Raw genomic sequence first — 18,611 nt, 5'->3', positions numbered from 1 at the left:
GTGTGCTAAGATTCCTGGAGTTAAACAGGAGAATTTGACTTATTTTGTAACCGGCACACATCGAGGTAAACAACGAGCACTTGACACATTTCAGCTGAAGAATTCTACTGCTGAATAGAATTCTCCCTCTCCCTTTCATATGTTCGGTATACTGTAAAATATTCTTACAGGCAATAGAAATATGGTGTTTATGTATAGAAAATGTGTTATCTATCATTCTTTCATACTCTGACTACACAACAACACTAGAAGTCTACATTGACTATGAAAACATTCTGCTGACTCTGCAGATCGATGGCGAGCTGCAGAGCTGTTCCGAAAACTGCAGCATTGTCATATGCAACAAATTTAAAAACAAACTGATGTCCAAAGCCTAACTGTGAGTTTTGTTTATAATCCACTCCTTGAGATTATGTCAGTTGCAGATATGTCATTCTAACTTGTTCACTTAGCTCACCTGACAGTCTGAAAAATGTGGCGAGAAACTAATAATCCAGCTGAAGACAAAGATGTGCCACAAACATCTTTGTCCATATCATCTACAGAGAAGGCCAAATTATAAGTTATTAGAAGTTATATAAATGGAACCCATAAACAGGATTCAAACAAACTTCTTTCAGTTCATATAAACAAAACAGATTCATATATACATATGTGAATATGCATTTATATTTTTTGTTTTAATCGCTAAAAAGAATAATTGGTACAAATCTTCTGCATCTCCTTTATTTTTAGTCACTCCTCATACACCCTTTACACCTGCTCTATTTTGCCAGTTTTGTATCCCATTCACCATCTCTATTTCTTTGTCGATTTGCTTCTCCTCTCCTGTACACTCTATGACACTCTTTTTTCCATCTTTGCCTTGTTTATGTTTTTGGCATTCCTTAAGGCCTCCCTTTGCCTCTTCTGCTTGCTTGCTCGTCGTTTAGATTTATTTTTCACCATTTTGGGTCCATCTCAGGTTGGATCATTAGTAATAATGCAAACAAACTCCACCGGAAGTGTATCAGTGAAGCTCTGGGACTTCCCTTTATGATGTACAGCAGAGCCCGAGCACCAGTCTACTATCTGCACCTCTCATTTTTCTTCTTCATGTCATCCCGCAGAGAGACATTAACTGTAATGAATGCAGATACTTAATGTTGGACACAAAAGTTCACCTCTCCCCACAGCTAAGATTTTTGCCCGTTCTTTTCTTAACACGGATGTCCTTGAGTTGAAATCCCTGCTGCATTTAACTTGCGGAGCTTCAGTAAGATTGGCAAGCACGTATATGCCCGTTGCCACAGCAACCAGGTCGCCTGGTGGTTTGTAATGGCTCACCTTCCACTCCTCCTTTAATAAAAGCTGAGAGCAACATACAGTTATATCTGACACATTAATACACATGAACAATGCAGCATACATTTCTTTCATGCCATTTCTTCTGATAAAGAGAGCACCAGCGAAGAAGCAGAAGTCACACTTTGACCTTCAGAAATGATATTATGGATACTCAATAATGCTGTAAGCAGGAATTTTGTTACATGATGTTGAATAGAAGTATACAATATGTTTTATTCAGAAGAATGAAGCTCTACACTCCAAATTTAACTATTTAAAACAATTAATACATTTTTGTTTTGATAAAGACTGCAGAAAGAGATGGAAGAAAAGTTATGTTTTACAGGGAGTGAATTAATCAACATTCATTACTCCAGTGAGTGGCAATGGATTATAAAGTTTATTTATTTTTGACAAAATCTTTTTTTTTATGTTCTCTGTCAAATTAAATAGTTTATATCCATAAAAAGTGTTCAGGTGCACAAATGGTCTGTTTCACCTGTGTTTCTCTCTTCGGGTGCTGGAAAATTTAATTTTGTTCCACTCCAGCACCCAGTGCTTCAAACCAAATGTTCAAGGGTCATGAGAATACAAAGGACTATTTGAAAGGATTTCAGTAATTGAAGGACTCCTATCATGATGGGTAACTGCCAGCAGTCAAATGCTGGTTTGGTTTGTTCTGTCATGGATTCTGGGGCCAGAATTACCTGCTGATTTGGAAGGTAACTAAACATCAGGCAATCATCAGGAGGCCCTGGTTTTCAAAAGATCTTTGCTGTTGCTGGGTAACAGGCTGAGTAAAAGAATGGAGAGATACTCACACAGTTGTATATTATTCTCAAGTCACCGCTTACAGTGGTGCATGAGAATTTTTTTTTTTTAATTCAGTTTGAATTTGATTTAAAAAGTCTTACAAGCCGATACAAATAGCCAGCCTAAAACAGAAAAGACTATTATATCATCCAATTATACATATCTGCAAGGGTCAAAATTATTCAGAATTTAAAGGTTGAATTAGAGAGTTATCAATTAACTAGATGATGATCAGTGACACTTCTATAAAAACAACATGTTTATGGAAGTTGACGATGCCACGTCGAGGATGTTCTGACATTCAGAGGGCATGAAATGAAAAGATGAGATATGTAACCTTGTGGTAAAATATTGCTTGTCTGTGTTCGACAACCATTTTTTATGATTTTCTATGACTAAATGTCAGCTTAGTTCAGCTGAGTTACATTAAACATACAGTTTACGTGTATATGATATTTATATTGTTGAATGTATGGTTGTAGTATTTATAGCACAGTGGGGGGTACTCTGTGAACTTGTTGATTAAAACATAGAGGCAAAGAGGAAAACTTTAATGACAAAGGATCAATGACTGTGAGGTACAAGATCGTGTTTACATGAACAATAGCTTAGAAATCTTTGTCCCCGGTGTTATCTCATATTCATGGAAACAACCACAAACACATGCAAATATATCCACCACTCCCTGTGAACAACAGTGAAATCACATGGATGATCTAATTATCAATCACATAAAAGCTGTCTTATTGTTATGTGGAGAAATGACCCAGATTAGATCAGAGACAGCGTCTGTAATTAGAGGAACTTTGGGTTTATGCTGCTGGTCTCCAACAGAGACAATGCAAATGATACACAGTAAACAATGAAGTTCTGTTTACACTTTCTGAGAAATGCAAAGAAACTTTTTCCTCACCCACAATTACAAGCACACAGTGAGACCAAGTAGAGCACAACGCGGTGACTTTAAATGTGGTCAGATTGTTGAATACGTGTCTGTTAGTCCGCACCATCTTGTTCCTGTTTTTGCATCCACTTTATGTCCTGATGTAAAATAGTGATGCAAATGCTGCATCCAGCATATCAATAAGCAAATGAGCCTGGTAACAAATACTTCCTCTTTTGGCTAAATTACATATCAAATCAGGAACATAAATAATACAGTGGAGAACGTTAATTATTCAACAGTATCAGTGTCCTTCAGCTGCTACTAAAATCTGCCATGAATTATAGTATTTCATTCTGTGCTATCGGTCAGTCTGAGGGAGGCATTAACTGTTAAAAGTTAGACATCTCTAAACCTCTAAGAGCAGTCAATGTGTAAAGGGCAGTTTGTCACTGCAGGATTGTTGTAAGATTAATCCTTTGAAACATTTCTGTCACTTTGGGAGGTAGTCATTTCATCAGTTGCGGTGAATTTATTTCAAATGGCAAAGGTATCAATTGTGAGAAAAATAAAATCTTAGTATGCATTGTTAGTGTTTAATGGAGGGAATTGTGTCCCTTTGATTCTGCCTCTACACATGTAACACTCATTGGCTCAAAGATCAGAACATGACAGGGGAATGATCCCAAAAAGGTAACCTTGTAAAATGTATTTTCCTTTTTCTTTTTAAACGATGGAACAAAAACACATACATTGGAGGCAGAGATTAATGATTCACTATGAAAAATTATAATAATTCCTCTAATAAAAGCTGAGCCCCAGAGCTATTTGTTAAAAGTCTGAAGCTCTGGGGCTCAGCTTTTGCAAAGTTTCTCTGCTAATTACTCTCAAACCACAACTTCAGCCTTTGTCACCTCCGTTCATGTTTTTACAGTATGGAAATATCTAATCTATTTTCCTGAGACACTGGAATCAATTTACATCAATTTCATGTTTGATTTAAAACGGCACACGACCGATCACAAAATGCTGCATTATTGTTGTGTGTGTGTGTGATTATCCTTTTACTTGTTTTAGAGACCTGGGATGTACATTTTAATTCAACACTAACTTCATGTCACATGCGACAGAACATACCAATTTTCATTTGCTTTTTGCTACTTTTTTGAAGCACTGAAATGAACATCTGCTTCATTTGCAAACTAAACCAACATCTCTATTATTTCAGCTGATCTTAAATGTGATGGCTTTAACAAGTCTCAAAAACATGAGACAGTTCATGTTCATGTGCTGTTTTCTTGCACAGGGATGTCTCTGTATCGTTTGATGATATTTTGTAGATAATGTGATAATAAAACAAATAATAAAATATTTCACTTTCAAAATGTTAAATGTTCTACAGTCAATTAAATGTTGGAGTACAAATTTGTGAATCGATGTTTTCTGTTTTTATTTAAATTTTTGTAAAAAAAAGGTGGGCTTCATAGTGGTGTAGGGGTGAGCACCGTCACCTCACAGCAAGAGGAAATTCCCTCTCAGTGAGCAGTTTGCATCTTCTCTTTGTGCATATGTGGGTTCCCTCCAAATACTCCATGTTCTCCCACCATCCAAAAACATGCATGTTAGGTTCAGTGATGCTAACCTGACCCTAAGGCCTGGAGACTGTATGGTTGTTTGTCTCTGTGTGGACATGTGATTGACTGGTGACCTGTCTTGCCCAGTGACAGGTGGGATAGGCTCCAACCCTGCAACCCTGACTTGGTTTAGGTGGGTATAGAAAAATGGATGGATGGAATATTACAAGTTGCATGCTTCCATAAGAAAGAGTTACATACGCTCCAGGAGTTTTCAATTCATACAGGATTAGGCCTAGGTGTGACGAATAATACATACAGTGAAATGCGCTGTAAACCATGTTTAATCTACATAAAAAAGGTAGAATACAAGAAGTAGGATGCAATATTATTGCAGCTTTTCCTTGACCGTCCTGTAAGAATCAGTAAACAAAAATTTCTTTTAATTTTCTCCACAATCTTAACTTTAGCATGATAGCATAGTAACACTTGCTAATAAAGTACAAGTACTTAATTACTTACTTAGTTAAGTACAACTGATGATTGACAGGAATATAATTTTTTCTGCAGGTATTTGGTAGTAAACTAAAGCATCTGATACATAAAAATCAGTAAATAATTATTACCTTTCATCTTGAGTACAGCATATCCAACAACTATACGGACACATCTCACTGTGGACCACAAAAAAATCACTAACAATGCCTTCCCTGGAGCCACAGCACTACTTGCTTGAATATAGATCCAGATTCAATGTGAATATATGACAGGAGTCAAACTCAGTCAGATGATAAGGAAGAATAAGAAACGGCAGATGGGTTCCCACAGCCCTTTGTTTACCTGCAAAACCAACTGATTATTTAGGAAGCTATTTTTCCACCACTTCCACCACATTTCTCCAAGCAAACAAAATTTCAAGTCACAGAGTTGAAAAAAAACAGCCAATATGTCTGAAAAATCATGAACTCTCTCCGATATACGCTCAGTACTATAAGAGCAAAGTTGTCATGTTTGCCTCCGAAAGGATAATGGTCACCAGAGGATTGCAGCAGTGCCTTGATCCAAGCAACAAGCCACCAGTGCGATTTGTTGTTTTGATTCTCCCTTTTGTCTTGTCTCATTGAATCTGTCGACCTACCTGTGGCCCCTAGAGTCCATACTTCCTCCCTCATATAAAATAATGTCAACTACAGGAGCACAGAGGCATGTGACGAGAAAAGAGGTTAGTCAATTTTCAGTGAAGGTACACTGTCTCCAGGGCTTGAATAAAATCAGTCTACAGAGCCCCTTTTGACTTGATAAAAGAAGTTTTATCATTGTGTCTCAGGTTGAATCCAGAGCGTTCCACTCTGACTTGCTCCATATAGTTTTGTTTCATAAATGCAATGTGACGCTTCTATACCAGCAGGCAAGAAGACGGGACCAAAGGCATTTTGTCACCTGGGTAAAGAGTGAAGTTGAAACAGCGCTATATCATATTAAATTTGAATGGGGCTTGTTTTACTCCTCAGAGGTGGTAAACAGGGCTGTCAGGAGGAGATACACAGAAAACACAAAGACAAATGAAAATAACAAGAGAATACCAGCAGTTTCCTGGGTTGTGTTTTTATTTATTTATTCATTCTTTCTTTTTTTTTACTTTCATGATGAGTCTGTTGTCTTTCTGCCTCTATCCTCCAAGTAGCTTCCTATTGATTTAGCTCCTTGTCTGTGAAATGCAGCTATAAGTGACCAGCTAACCCACTGGATATTACATTTTTGATAAATAGCTGATTCCTGATATTTTTACCAATCAATAATTTCAACACAAAATGATGGTAAAATAAAATCCAGGGTTAAATATCTTCCTGTGCAAAAGTTTCAGCAACACCTCATTTCTTTATATTTTGCTTTGCTGTCATAAATACACATGATTTGTTCCCATTTTCTTTCAAAGAAATACAAAAAAGTTAGACATAAGTATAATTTATATCTTGGTGATGTCTGCAAGGTGATTCTCAGAAGAGTTATCAGCTGAAGACTTGATGTATATTAGCCTCATCTGTAATGTGCCCATAAGAAATTGTAGGACACTGGACAGGTGGAGGACAAAAGAAATGTCCTCACATGAACATTTTCTGAAAGTGATGTCCCTAAGAAATAGGAGGAAAAAAATGAGCAAAGACCTGATATAGGAGCCGTGAGATGCATGCATGCAACAGTCTTATGAGTGAAAAAGCTGATGAATACCAAATTATACATTACTGGACTGAAATTAGTGAAAACAGGTCTGCTGGAGAGATGAATCCTCCCCAGAGCCCAGACCTCAAGATTATTTAAGCAGTGTGGGATCATCTTGACAGACTGGAACAAAAGGCAGCCAACAGCCAAAGAAGAGCTTTGCAAAGTCCTTAAAGAAGCCTGGAGAACTATTCCTGAACATTACAAATATGCCTGTCTAAGACGGTTTTTGCTGTGTTGAAGTATAAAGATGGTCACACTAAATATTGTCTCTGAAGATCATTACTGTTGTTCAAATTATATTTTTTTGCCTGGGAAACTGAATTTTTCATTCACATTCATTTCCTTTTTATTTTTATAATTTTCACAATATACAATAAAATAGAGGCTCTCTACTTTTGCACAATACTGTGTTTAAGAATAAGTTCTAATACCCATCAGTCCCACTAGAAGTCTCATCTATGCAGATATATTTCAGTTGCTTCAATATTTAACATGAAAGTCATTTAGCAAAGTTTTTTATTCAAGGTGACTTAAAAGTGAGGAACACAATGGGGGTCAATTTGGGGTTCAGTATCTTGCCCAAGGGTACTTTGACATCTAGATAGGAAGGAAGGGAAGTTGAGGATCGAACCAACTTACAATCTTCATTCTAAAAAATTTAAACTCCACCTGCTGCGCAACAGCCACTCACTGGAGTAAAGAGTGACATATTTGGTATAGACATTTATGAATTTATGTTATGAATTTATATTTAGATTTCCATCCATCCATTTTCTATACCGTCAATCCGTCAGTCGGTATATTTAGATTTATGAAACTTAATTTTCTGTGATAAATTTGAGGCCACAAGCAATTTGAAATATTATTTTTTTTTAACAAGTAAAGGTTTTGTGAAAGTGTCATGTCCTCAAAAAGCCTTTCCCTTGAAAGCAGCAGCTGAAATAGAACGACCACTACTACTAATCCCTTTTTCCATCAACAAACATTGATTTTGTCTTACAGTTTTTGCCATTTAATAAAGCCAGAACAAACAAAAGGCCAAGTTACCCTCCCTATGTGCCTTATTGTGTCTTTATTCATATTGTCCCCAAAGTAAAATGCATTACTCAGAAATTCTTTGAAAAAAAAAAAAATGCTTCCTCAAAACAATCAAAAAGTCATCTCATTTCTTAATTTTAATATGGAAGATACTGGATCAAGCCTGCTTGTTTCTCTCAAACTTCCCTAATGATTTTCAGTTTCTTGATAGTAAACTGATAATGAGCTGTGAGTCAGAAACACAGATGGCTGCCTGTGCTTTTCACGTCACTGATAAAACAACGAGAGAACAGCTGCACTCCATGAACTTTTAGGCCAGAGCTGAGGTGTTTGACCCTTTCTGATTACCTGTCTTGTCCCTTTATGTGTGCGTGTGTGTGTGTATGTGTGTGGTCACAGTGACCCTAAGAATCAGACATTGTAAACAGAGATAGTGTCTTGACAGTGGTGAAGTTCCTTAAGAGGACTCTTTATCTGCCGTCTCATCTTTATCCTCCCCTTTTTCTGCCTTCCTTCATTGCTGTGAGTGCTGTGGTTTCTGGGAAGAATTTGAGCTCAGCCTCTGTTCATTTAGATTCCAACAAATATCATCTGCAACATCTTGTATTACAAAAATGAAGGCTGAAATTATTGGCAACTGTGATTCCAATTTTAATATTTCACGGCAGTTACAGAAGGTTGCTGGGAGGGGAATCTTATTCCTACAAAACTAGCTTTGTGACACAAACTGTGTCTCAGTTCCTTTAAGTATATGCTAGATTTGCTTGTGTGCTTCTGACAGCAAATGAAAACTTAAAACAAATATAGATGGTTTTAACACAGACTTTAAAAACTATATGAATAAATAAAGCTTTGTGTAAATCAAAAATAACAGATTTTTAAAGATAGATAAAAGTATTTAACAATTTTGTGTTTTTTTTACTATTCTCGAGTCTTTATTGTGGGACTGCTATAGTTTGAGTTATGGGCTCCGCGATTATATATATTATAGTCTGAGAGTGTTGCATATTTACCATGTGGTCGGAGTGCTCTCAGTTCAGAGAGTCAGACACAAGTCCTGATGGCCAGCCTCAAAATTCCATAGAAATTTGAGCAAAAGCTTTTGTGGCCCATAGCAACAAGGTTCAACAAGGTCTAGATGGCTACACCACTTGGCAGTCCATATCGACCTTGTCATGCAGACCCGAACTGTGTAACTGTCTGATTCAGATGTGCCAAGTTGTAAAAATCCACAATCAAAATCAGGTTTGAGATGTTTTAGTCAGTGAAAAAAAATAACTTTTCTCTTGGCCCCCTTCTGAGAAGCTTTTAGCTTAGTGCTCGCATAAGAAAAGCTTTCTGAATCTCCAAACAGAGCATTCTGACTGATGGTATCTAAGGGTAAGAACCTGACTACTCACGCATACTTTACACAACCCCACGCAAAAAATACATAAATAAAGAAAAAAATTTTAAAAAAAAACTTGAAGACTATGTGAAAGGAAGTACTTGACGTAGGAATGTAGGAAACCATTCTGAATTGAGACATTGAACTATTGTTTTGGGGCCCTGGGCCTGGTTTCCGTTTCATAGCTTTGTTATTGTTATTTTTTTTTTGTTGTTGCTGTTTTTTCCAGTTTTCACTCTATTGCTTTTTAGTTTGGTTGGTTTAGGCACCAAGTGAACTTGATTTGGAAAGATTTGTCAGGATCGAGGAAAGGTAGGACCCAGATGCAGCTCTCTTAGTTCAAAAAAAGGTTTATTTACAAAAAACAGGGAGCACAGCAGGAACGAAAGGCGCGGCGGAGCCGGATCAAAAATACTTAACTGTGAGAAAAAAATCAAGACTATGATATTCAAAAGACTATGGTAACAAGACTATGGAATGGAATACTATGAAAAACAAGGCAAGACTATGAGGCAGGAAAACCAGACTTATCTTCGTGCGAAGCATGGAGGGATAGTGAGGATTCTGCCGTGACTGAAAGTAAACCAGGAAGCTAAATACTGTGAGGGGAGTGATCAGTGACATGAGGTGCAGCTGTGAACAATTAACCAGGTGACTTGAGTGAACTGAACGTGACAGGGGAAAACATGACTTGAACAAAACCTGAAAACATGATTAAACATAAACTGTGACATGACAAAAGACTGTTACAGAGGCAGACTGTGACAAGATTAGGAAATAAGAAAAAAATGTATTCAAATGTTACCGAGTGTGTTACAGTTTAACTCAGGGACTCTTGACAAGGCAACAGCATGTCACTGGCCTTGTTGCCTTGCCACACCTGATATCAACTTTTAGAGTCTCAGTTTATTTTTGTTTCTTCTCTCTCTCTCTGTCTACAACTGATTTCTATCTGCTCCCACTCTTTATGTGTGCCAAGCTTTGCTAGCTGCAGACCTGAGACATGTCTCTCAGGCTGAAACACGAAATATGCATGAATCAAAATCCTTGTATCTGTTCTTATGATAAAAATCTAATTGGGAATTTTCCTTAATTCCTGCACCATATGTCATATGTGTTTTGATGGGGCATTAAAAAGAAAAAAGAAAAAAAACAATTAAGTCAAGACCTGATGTTTTCCTAACCCTCACCATCAGTCATTTTGATGCCTAAACTTAACCAGGTGCTTTAGATACCTAATTTTAACCAAAGCTTCAGCGAAAGCTCAAGTAATTAACAACTTAACGCAAAATATAGAACGTGTTGGAGAATAATACGTCTCCTGGATGACCTTGGAACTACATCCATTGGCCAATTCTTTTGAGTTTCACAAAATGTGATGATAGCATATTAATATATATAGTCATGTACATGTGCATATCTATCAAAATAAAAGAGCAAGTTGTATACCAGGACCAACATGACCTCATGGCTCATGATTGGATTAAGCGGGTATACACAATGGATGAATGGATGCAATTTCTGGCGCATTTTAAACTTTTCACCTGTTTTAGCTTGTTAAAATGGCGATGCGATTTTGTGCAATAATAATCAAAAAGCAAAATATACATCTCAACACACAACATATTGTATCATTACCCTACTAATCATGAGATCAGGCTGCCCAGCACAGGCATCGGTACATTACAGTTTCTCTACATTTCATGAGACTGTTTACAATAGGGATATGTGATGTTTGGCTCGGAATCTTATTTCCAAAAATGTGAAACCCATTCTTGTTCCTCATGGCAGTGGGACCAGGGGCAGAAACTATGTCCTTTTAATTTGTAAAGAGAGACAGGGTTGTCCTAATGGAAGTAGGAATCATCAAGCCCCCCCCAAAAAAATTGAATGAATAAAAAAATGGAATCAGTTTGCAGTGTCTGATAAGAATTCATCTCTCTGATTTCGAAGAGTTTTATTGTGAACATGAGATAACTCAACATGAACCATCTGGCTCTCTTTGTGTTACCCGAAACTGCAAAAAACCCACAACAGTCTTTTTGAGGAAGGACAAGATAAATTGCCTTCTGCCTTGCTCCGGGAGCCTTTAATTATTCAAGAAACACAAATCAAATCTAGAACAAACCCTGGCAGCAGCAGCAGACTTTCTGCTTATTACTGAGACTTAGCAGTATATTCACTTTGATTTTTTAGTCTTGTTTCGTGGTGTTTCTGCTCTGCTGTGTTACAGCTCAATGTTCACTGAAACTGGAATATATGAAAGGATGAATTGCACAGCAAACACAATCCACCTTATAGCTCATAATGAAGTCCTGTGTCTGAAATTCTTTTTCCTCATTCTCAGTGCTTCAACTAGAAAAATCGAGGTAAATATCTAATGCTAATCAAATCAAGATGCAGTAGCAGACAGTATTTACCTGCGTGAATTAAATTGTGAAATTCCTTTGCCCTCTGGATATGTTTTCCATATGATGAACTGAACACACTTTTCTGCGTTTCCATCTGCTATCTGTGAGTGTAGTCATCCTTAGCATTTGCCCAGTCTTCAAATATACGCTTGCATTTTCAAAATGCAAAACAGGCGATTCAGCAGGGAGGGTGAAGCAAAAATAAACATGGCAGGTGTTACTGTACACAGCCAACGGGTACTTTACCATTTCTAGTAGGAGGAAACAGAAATGATGACGAGTGGGTTTTACATGCTGTAGCTCCAATGAACCCCTCGCACTTCCCTCTTAGAGTTTCAACTCTATTTCTAGTTTGTCATCTTGCTGCTTGTGGCGTTGCCTTTGTCACAGGCTGCAAGGGGTTCTGCTATCGTGACTGTCTTAAATATACCTGAAGAAGGCAGTTTGTTTCTGGAAAGTTGCAAATTTGAACATACGTTGTTCAAACTACAATGGGAGTTTACATGCATTATTGTGAGTTTCAGTAAGTTCTAGTCAACAGTTAGAAAGTTTTTGTACAAAATTATAATTTGTTCAGTCTTTGCAAGCTTATTGAAGTAACAGATTGACCTCAAGATCCCTGGAGCTACTAGTGTGGCTACTGCACAGGTTTAGCTCTCATGTCACTGAGGAGGTTGATACCTGTCATTTCCATTCACTTTCAGTTTATTTTTACTATCTATATTTAGTGATATCCTCCAAGTTCCCAGCTCTGAGCCTGTTTGTTGTAGGTAAACTTGTTAACTCTGTATTTTTATTGTTGTCTTCACTGACAACCTTGTGTCTTATCTCTTATCTGAACAACATATTTTTATTGAAAACCTTACTGTTTTTTCTGTCCGTTCAGAAACGTCATCTGGCATCTATAAAAAGAAGGGTCCTGGATTGCTCACAGCTGGCCTTTTAACAATTCAGTTTTGCAGTGCTTGCTTCGGTTTCATAGATTTGCTCTGGTTCAAGCAAATCTGGGTTTTAATGCGAGGCTCAAAACAAAGCAAAAATGAGTTTGCTACAGGAGTAATAAAAAGGTGTTAGGATTAATCTAATCATGCACGGGAAAAACACTTTTAAGATGATTGCATGTAAGGATAATTTTTGTTGAAATAGCTACCTTATGAACAATAATCAGTTAGTATTCTCTCATTGAGCTAAAATGGGGGACATGCCATCTGCAATTGTCTCTATGTTAATTTTAAGTCACTGTTATTTGTAGATTAGTGGTATTTGCAACTTTGACTGCCACGTTTTTACTGCAGATCCCCTGTTCCAAAAGTTATTTTTATTACATGTTAAAATAATTTCTTTTTTTTTTTTTTTAAGCGAAAGATGTCCACAGCAATGCTGCAGGGATTTAGCTGCAACCAGATCCATAACGTTTACATTGGCAGATGAAGTTAGTCAAATATTAGGAGGTTAATGGTCTCAAACAGTTGGGGCCATTAAACCCCAACATCAGTGGTGAAAAGGATGTAAAATTTCTATGGGCATATGTTTGCAGGTAAGTGAAAGATTTCTAATGATTATATAGTTGTCCTTTGGTTGCACAGCTGAAATTCAATAATATAGTCATGGTCAGTGAGCATGACTGATAATATAAATATCGAAAAAGGAAACATTGTGCGACGTCTGTGATTTCTGTCATGATCTGTGTGTGTGATGTTCTTTTTATGCTTGTTTTTCATTCTGTTGTTTGGGTTCTGTCACTTCTTCACTGGTTTCCTCAGTCTCTCTTCAGCATAATCATCAGCTCCACTCCCTTCACCTGTGTTCACTTATCCTCAGCTGCAGTCATTCACCAATCACGCTCCCGGTTTCCTTCACTCTTTGCCAGATCCTCACCGTCACCCCCTGTCGTGCACTGCCTAGTTCCTTGTGTCTATTTTTGTCAGTCTAGTCCATTCAAGTTTTCTCAGCATTTTGATTTTGTTTTCTTATGTTTTAGTTGTATGTATTTCCAGCTTTGCCACCCTTTTATTTAAAATAAATAGTTTTGTTTCATTTTTGTCTGCTGGTTCTTGGTCAGTCTCTGCACCTGGGTCCTACTTCTTCGCCTCCACCATCGACACATGACAATTTTAGCGCAAAATAACCAATAGGCCTAAGCCTTTCTTATGCCTGAAAGAAAAAAAAAATCCCTAAATTCAGTCAGTAACAGCCGCATACTGCAAGACCAGAATGAGCAACACTGAGCTCAGTGGATTAGAGGCATTTGGGAGCAGTTAAAACACAATAAAGCTTTCCAACAGTGGGCCAGATCAAGATTAGAAAAACTATAACAATATTTTTGCGATGCTTCAGTCATTAAAAATAGACCATATTATTTTTCCAATCAAATGATTTAATTTCATTTAGTAATTTACACTCTAGCCTGTAATTATTTACTTCTAGAATTAAGTGGGAAAACATTTTTGTAGAAATTTTTGTTTTTTGAGACGATTAAAACATGAGAAACTTTGATAAATATCCAATGCTTAAAATTGTGGTGAAAATGAAAAAAAGAGTGAAGGACAATGACTGTTTTATAAATGACTGTGGGTGATATCAAATTCAAGTGTTCTGATGGGCAACCCTAGGACTTTTCCTAGGTGTTTGTTACACTCAAATGCAGTGAAAAGGTTGGTGGCGGTCGTGGGGAAACAGTCATCTCTTTTCTAAATGCTCATTTGAGCCGTATTTCAGGGATTGACAAACAATTTATGTGTGAGTTCAGATTAAAGGATTTGAGTTCTAGGAATGGAACTTTTGCTGCTTCATCCGAGCAATTTCAAATCAAGTGTTTACAAATTTACCAATCAACAACAAATCAATCTTTCCCAGGGCTATCAGAAGACACTGGCTAATAGTTACCTGTATAAGGTTGGCACATGTGTGTTACACTGGCGTATATTCAGGCTGTGCCAGACAATCCTCAAACAAACATCAGTCCTTAATGTTATGCTATTCCTCAGTTTTATGTTATTTTATAAATAAAATGACAAATTTAAGCAATAATACTTTAAAATAAATCTCTCTAAGATTCTCTCAGGTGAAAATAACTACTATCAATATGGTTAAACTGTCTTAAATATAAGAATGCATGCATTGAGGCAACTTGGAGTTCAAACTGATCTAGCTCTGAAGGTTTCATGTTGAAATGACTAATAATGGCTAACAAAAAGTTAAGTTGTAGAAATCGAAATCAGAGTACTTACCCATCCGGACGGCCGAGAGGGTGTTGGCCTGGCTGAAGGAGAGTGGTGCCATAGTCAGCAGCAGGACGACGACATAAATCGACAGCAGCAGTGCTGGCAGAGCCGGCATCTTCCACTGCTCCTCATGGAGAATGGTCTACTGGCTGCCTGTACCGCCACCTGTGGGGCAGACGGAGGACCCATTTCTACTTAAACATACATGATGTAGTAAATATGCCTCATGGTTTGCCATATGTCTCATATTATTTCAACAGCACAACCTCACACATTTTTTACAGGATCCTTTTTAACCAACATAGACTGTAAAAAAAAAATACTCTACACTCTGACTGACTATAAACTCAGAAATCGACTCAAGCATGACTCACAACACAGTAGAGAAAAATGTGAGACAACACAGGGATAGAAGCAGAGAGAAAACACAGAGAACAAAAGTGTGAGAGATCAAGAGACTATCACATGTTCTGAGCTAGAGAGAATGATGAAACACGCTTAAATCTTCACAGTAGATTAGAGCAAGTGAAGCAAGATTTTTTGCATTTGCAGATTTGTTTTGTGTTTTTTCATGTTAGCATTGAACTTTTCAGAAATATATTGCAGCACGTGCTGAGCCTTAACATCTACATGTGACAGTTTTAATGCCACGACTGCTTGATCGTTTCATCTCTGCTTTTATGTTGGTCTAACTATGTCCCACACCCCATGGCATGTTTTTGATTAGTTTGAGCTTCCTCTCGCCAAGTGTTTTATTGCTGTCCTGTCAATGATGCATCTGATGTAGATTTAAACGCAATCCCAAATGTAAGTTAAATTATCTTGAGCCAATTTAATGAGTCTAGCTCTCTGCCCCCAAGATGCAAACAGAAAGATAAAGAGTGAAAGATAAAATCCACTAATGAAAAAGAAGACAGATATGCTGATGATAACAGTGATGTAACTGTTTTCAATCAGCCATTTAGATACAAACTGATGACTGTCTATTTTGTTGAAAAGTGTATCCAAACTAAATGTATTATCCCCTCAGATGATGGATGTGTAAACCGACTGTCAGTAGTCCTGACTTAACAAAAATTGTGAGTGAGCCAATGTTTTCCCAATACTAAATGATTAGTTTTACTTCCTATTTGCTTTGCCTGTAATTGTGTTTTTACTACAAGGCACTGGGTATCCTGTATATGAAACCAAAATACAGTATACTTGCACTGTACGTATAAATATGTCACATAAATGGTCCACACTTATATACTGCTTTTCAACATAAAGATCTGTGAAGCCGCTTACAATATGTTCGTCATACACTCACTCAGACAAACAGCTTATTGTTATATATTGGCATTCTATATCTGAGTGCCATCCCTCCCTCATAAAATCCAAATCCACAAGTCCAAAGATCAACATTTGATAAGTGAGCATTTTTAAGTCACAAGTGTTGTCTAATTTAATTGAACATGTCTTTGGGGCTTTAGTCAGTGCACTTACACAACACATACCAATAACACAGAACAGTAAAATTCAATATACATTACAGTAAAGGATACATGCAGAAATTTGGACTACATTTTTTTCTCTTTCTTTTTGTTTTTTCTATGTCACTAATGCAATCAGAAAAATAGCAATATGCCATGAGACAAGGAGACCACCAATCATATCTATTATATATAAATTATAAAGAGCTCCACACTCTCTGCATTTAGATTTTCTTGGGAAAATATTTTTTAATCAGTTTCTTTGATTCCCAACAAAAGCTTTGAGAAAAGATGAGTTTTATGGGTTTACACTGTCTCACTTGAGTGATAAGCCATTTCCCCTCTTGCATGAATTAGGCATTTTAATCACGATGGTGGCTGTGATGGTGAGTGGAGCTCAGACACCAGCTCTCGAACAAAGAACATCAACAAGGAAAATTTAATTATACTCAGTAGGCTGCCTGAAAAGGTCTTGGAAAAACAGACATGCCTCTCATTAATCTACTGCACTTTTTTCTGCTCAGTTAACTTCCACTGGGGGCAGTTTCAAAATACTGAAAACAGTCGCCACCTAATGCATGTAAGCTGTTTACAACCAACTTTACTGTATAAGCAGATTGAAAATAACCAAGAGAGGAGCACACACATAATGACTGAGTGCACATCTAACACACCAGACAACACATTAGTCAGATTTGCATACATCCATACGAAAGAGTCAGAAAACTACTGAATGTACATCCCAAGTTTCCAAATCCCAAACTAATATACCCAAAAAATGGACTTGTTAAATTAATACAAAAAACATGGAAAAGATTTTTACACAATTATGTGGCTTTCTTTCAGCATAAAGTAAGCCTATTGTGTCCACTTAACATATATGTGTGGGGTTAACATAATCTTCACTGAGACCAAATTGAATCTTGGTGTATGAACAAGTATATGGTCTATGTTAAATAGTTACTTCAGTCTTGTTGAATGAATGAAAACCAATCTAATTGAAACAACAACTCTGATATGACTAAACGGATGTATGCTAATATTGTAAATTAAATTTTTTGCTAGAATTTTTCCTTTATTACCACATTACATACAAATAATGTACAAAGTAGATGACTCTTATTTTGGATAACGTAACTTTATAGCATGAGATCTCTGAGCTGATTTGAAATGAGCTAGTTTTCATGTTCTCCCTGTGCATATGTAGGTTCTTTCCAGGTACTCTGGCTTCCTCCCACAATCCAAAAACATGGACACCAGGTTAATTGGTGACATTTGATTAATTGTTGGAGCTCTCCTGCAACCCTGAACATGTTAAGGTGGGTATGAAAATTGGATATGAGTAAATCCTATAAAACCTATATTGCTTCATTCAACAACTAATTACATTAGTTAGTAAGCACTAATTACACTGGTTGTTGAATGAACCAGGCCAATGAGGTCAACCCACCTAATTAAATGGAAACCCAGCTTTAGTAAATCAATTTAATAAACCTTAATAGATTATGACCAACTCAAACAAATTAATTTGATATGGAACTGTTTAGTGCCAAAGGAAAACCATATAAATGTATGAAAACTTGTTATTTTTTTTCCCATTGAACAAATCATCATTTTATAGGGCTAAACACAGAATAAGATTTTTTAGCAATCTGCAGAGGCTATAGAAATGTACCAGGAGGGTATATCCCTGCAGAAGGCAGCTATTGATCAGACCAAATGTACCGGTAACTAAATGGCAAGACCAGTGGATGACTTCTCATTTGACCTCAGCAGTTACTCATACACCTAATGGTAATCTTTGGATACTTTATGTCCTTGGCTGTGCATTAGCATTGAGAGCCTAACAAGCAGCATCTCTAAACTACTGATTTTAGAGGGATTATATACTGCCTTGCCTGGGCATTAGCTCTTCCATGTTGGCAAACATCATGCCAAAGTTGAGAACCTATTTAACTGTCTTCTAATTAGATTATTATTATGCAAAAGATAACTGAATTAGTTGATGGGCTCACTTGTCCCCTTTTCTGTTTAGAGGTAGATTGTGCGGTGTGCTGCTGCCACCTTTTATTGACTTTGTGTCACGTTGGTTGGAGTGCGTGGTGATGGCATGATGAAGGTAGAACCCAGATACAGATATTTCAAAAGTAAACTTGATTTATTTAAAATAAAAAGCACAAAGCGCAGCTGAGCCGGAATACACAAACCTAATCACTCAAATAAATGATTCAGGGAGCCAGTAAATGTGACAATAATATTT

At 37.0% G+C, this 18,611-nt stretch overlaps 1 protein-coding gene across 2 annotated transcripts in view; it reads right to left on the bottom strand.

Annotated features, from left to right (window-relative positions):
- LOC140274792 (glutamate receptor ionotropic, kainate 5-like) overlaps positions 1 to 14,994 on the bottom strand; it is a 78,333-nt gene extending 63,339 nt beyond the window's left edge. For both annotated transcript variants that reach the window (XM_072370155.1, XM_072370156.1), the window contains exon 1: positions 14,886 to 14,994. In XM_072370155.1, coding sequence (XP_072226256.1) covers positions 14,886 to 14,994 — 109 coding nt within the window. The remainder of the gene's footprint in view (positions 1 to 14,885) is intronic.
- Positions 14,995 to 18,611: the final 3,617 nt, after the last annotated feature.

The sequence above is a fragment of the Leuresthes tenuis genome, unplaced genomic scaffold, assembly GCF_036924035.1.
Source record: "Leuresthes tenuis unplaced genomic scaffold, fLeuTen1.0.hap1 SCAF_18, whole genome shotgun sequence".
Lineage (NCBI taxonomy): Eukaryota > Metazoa > Chordata > Actinopteri > Atheriniformes > Atherinopsidae > Leuresthes > Leuresthes tenuis.
The sequence above is the reverse complement of the archived record's forward strand: the minus strand, read 5'-3'. Positions and strand labels throughout refer to the sequence as shown.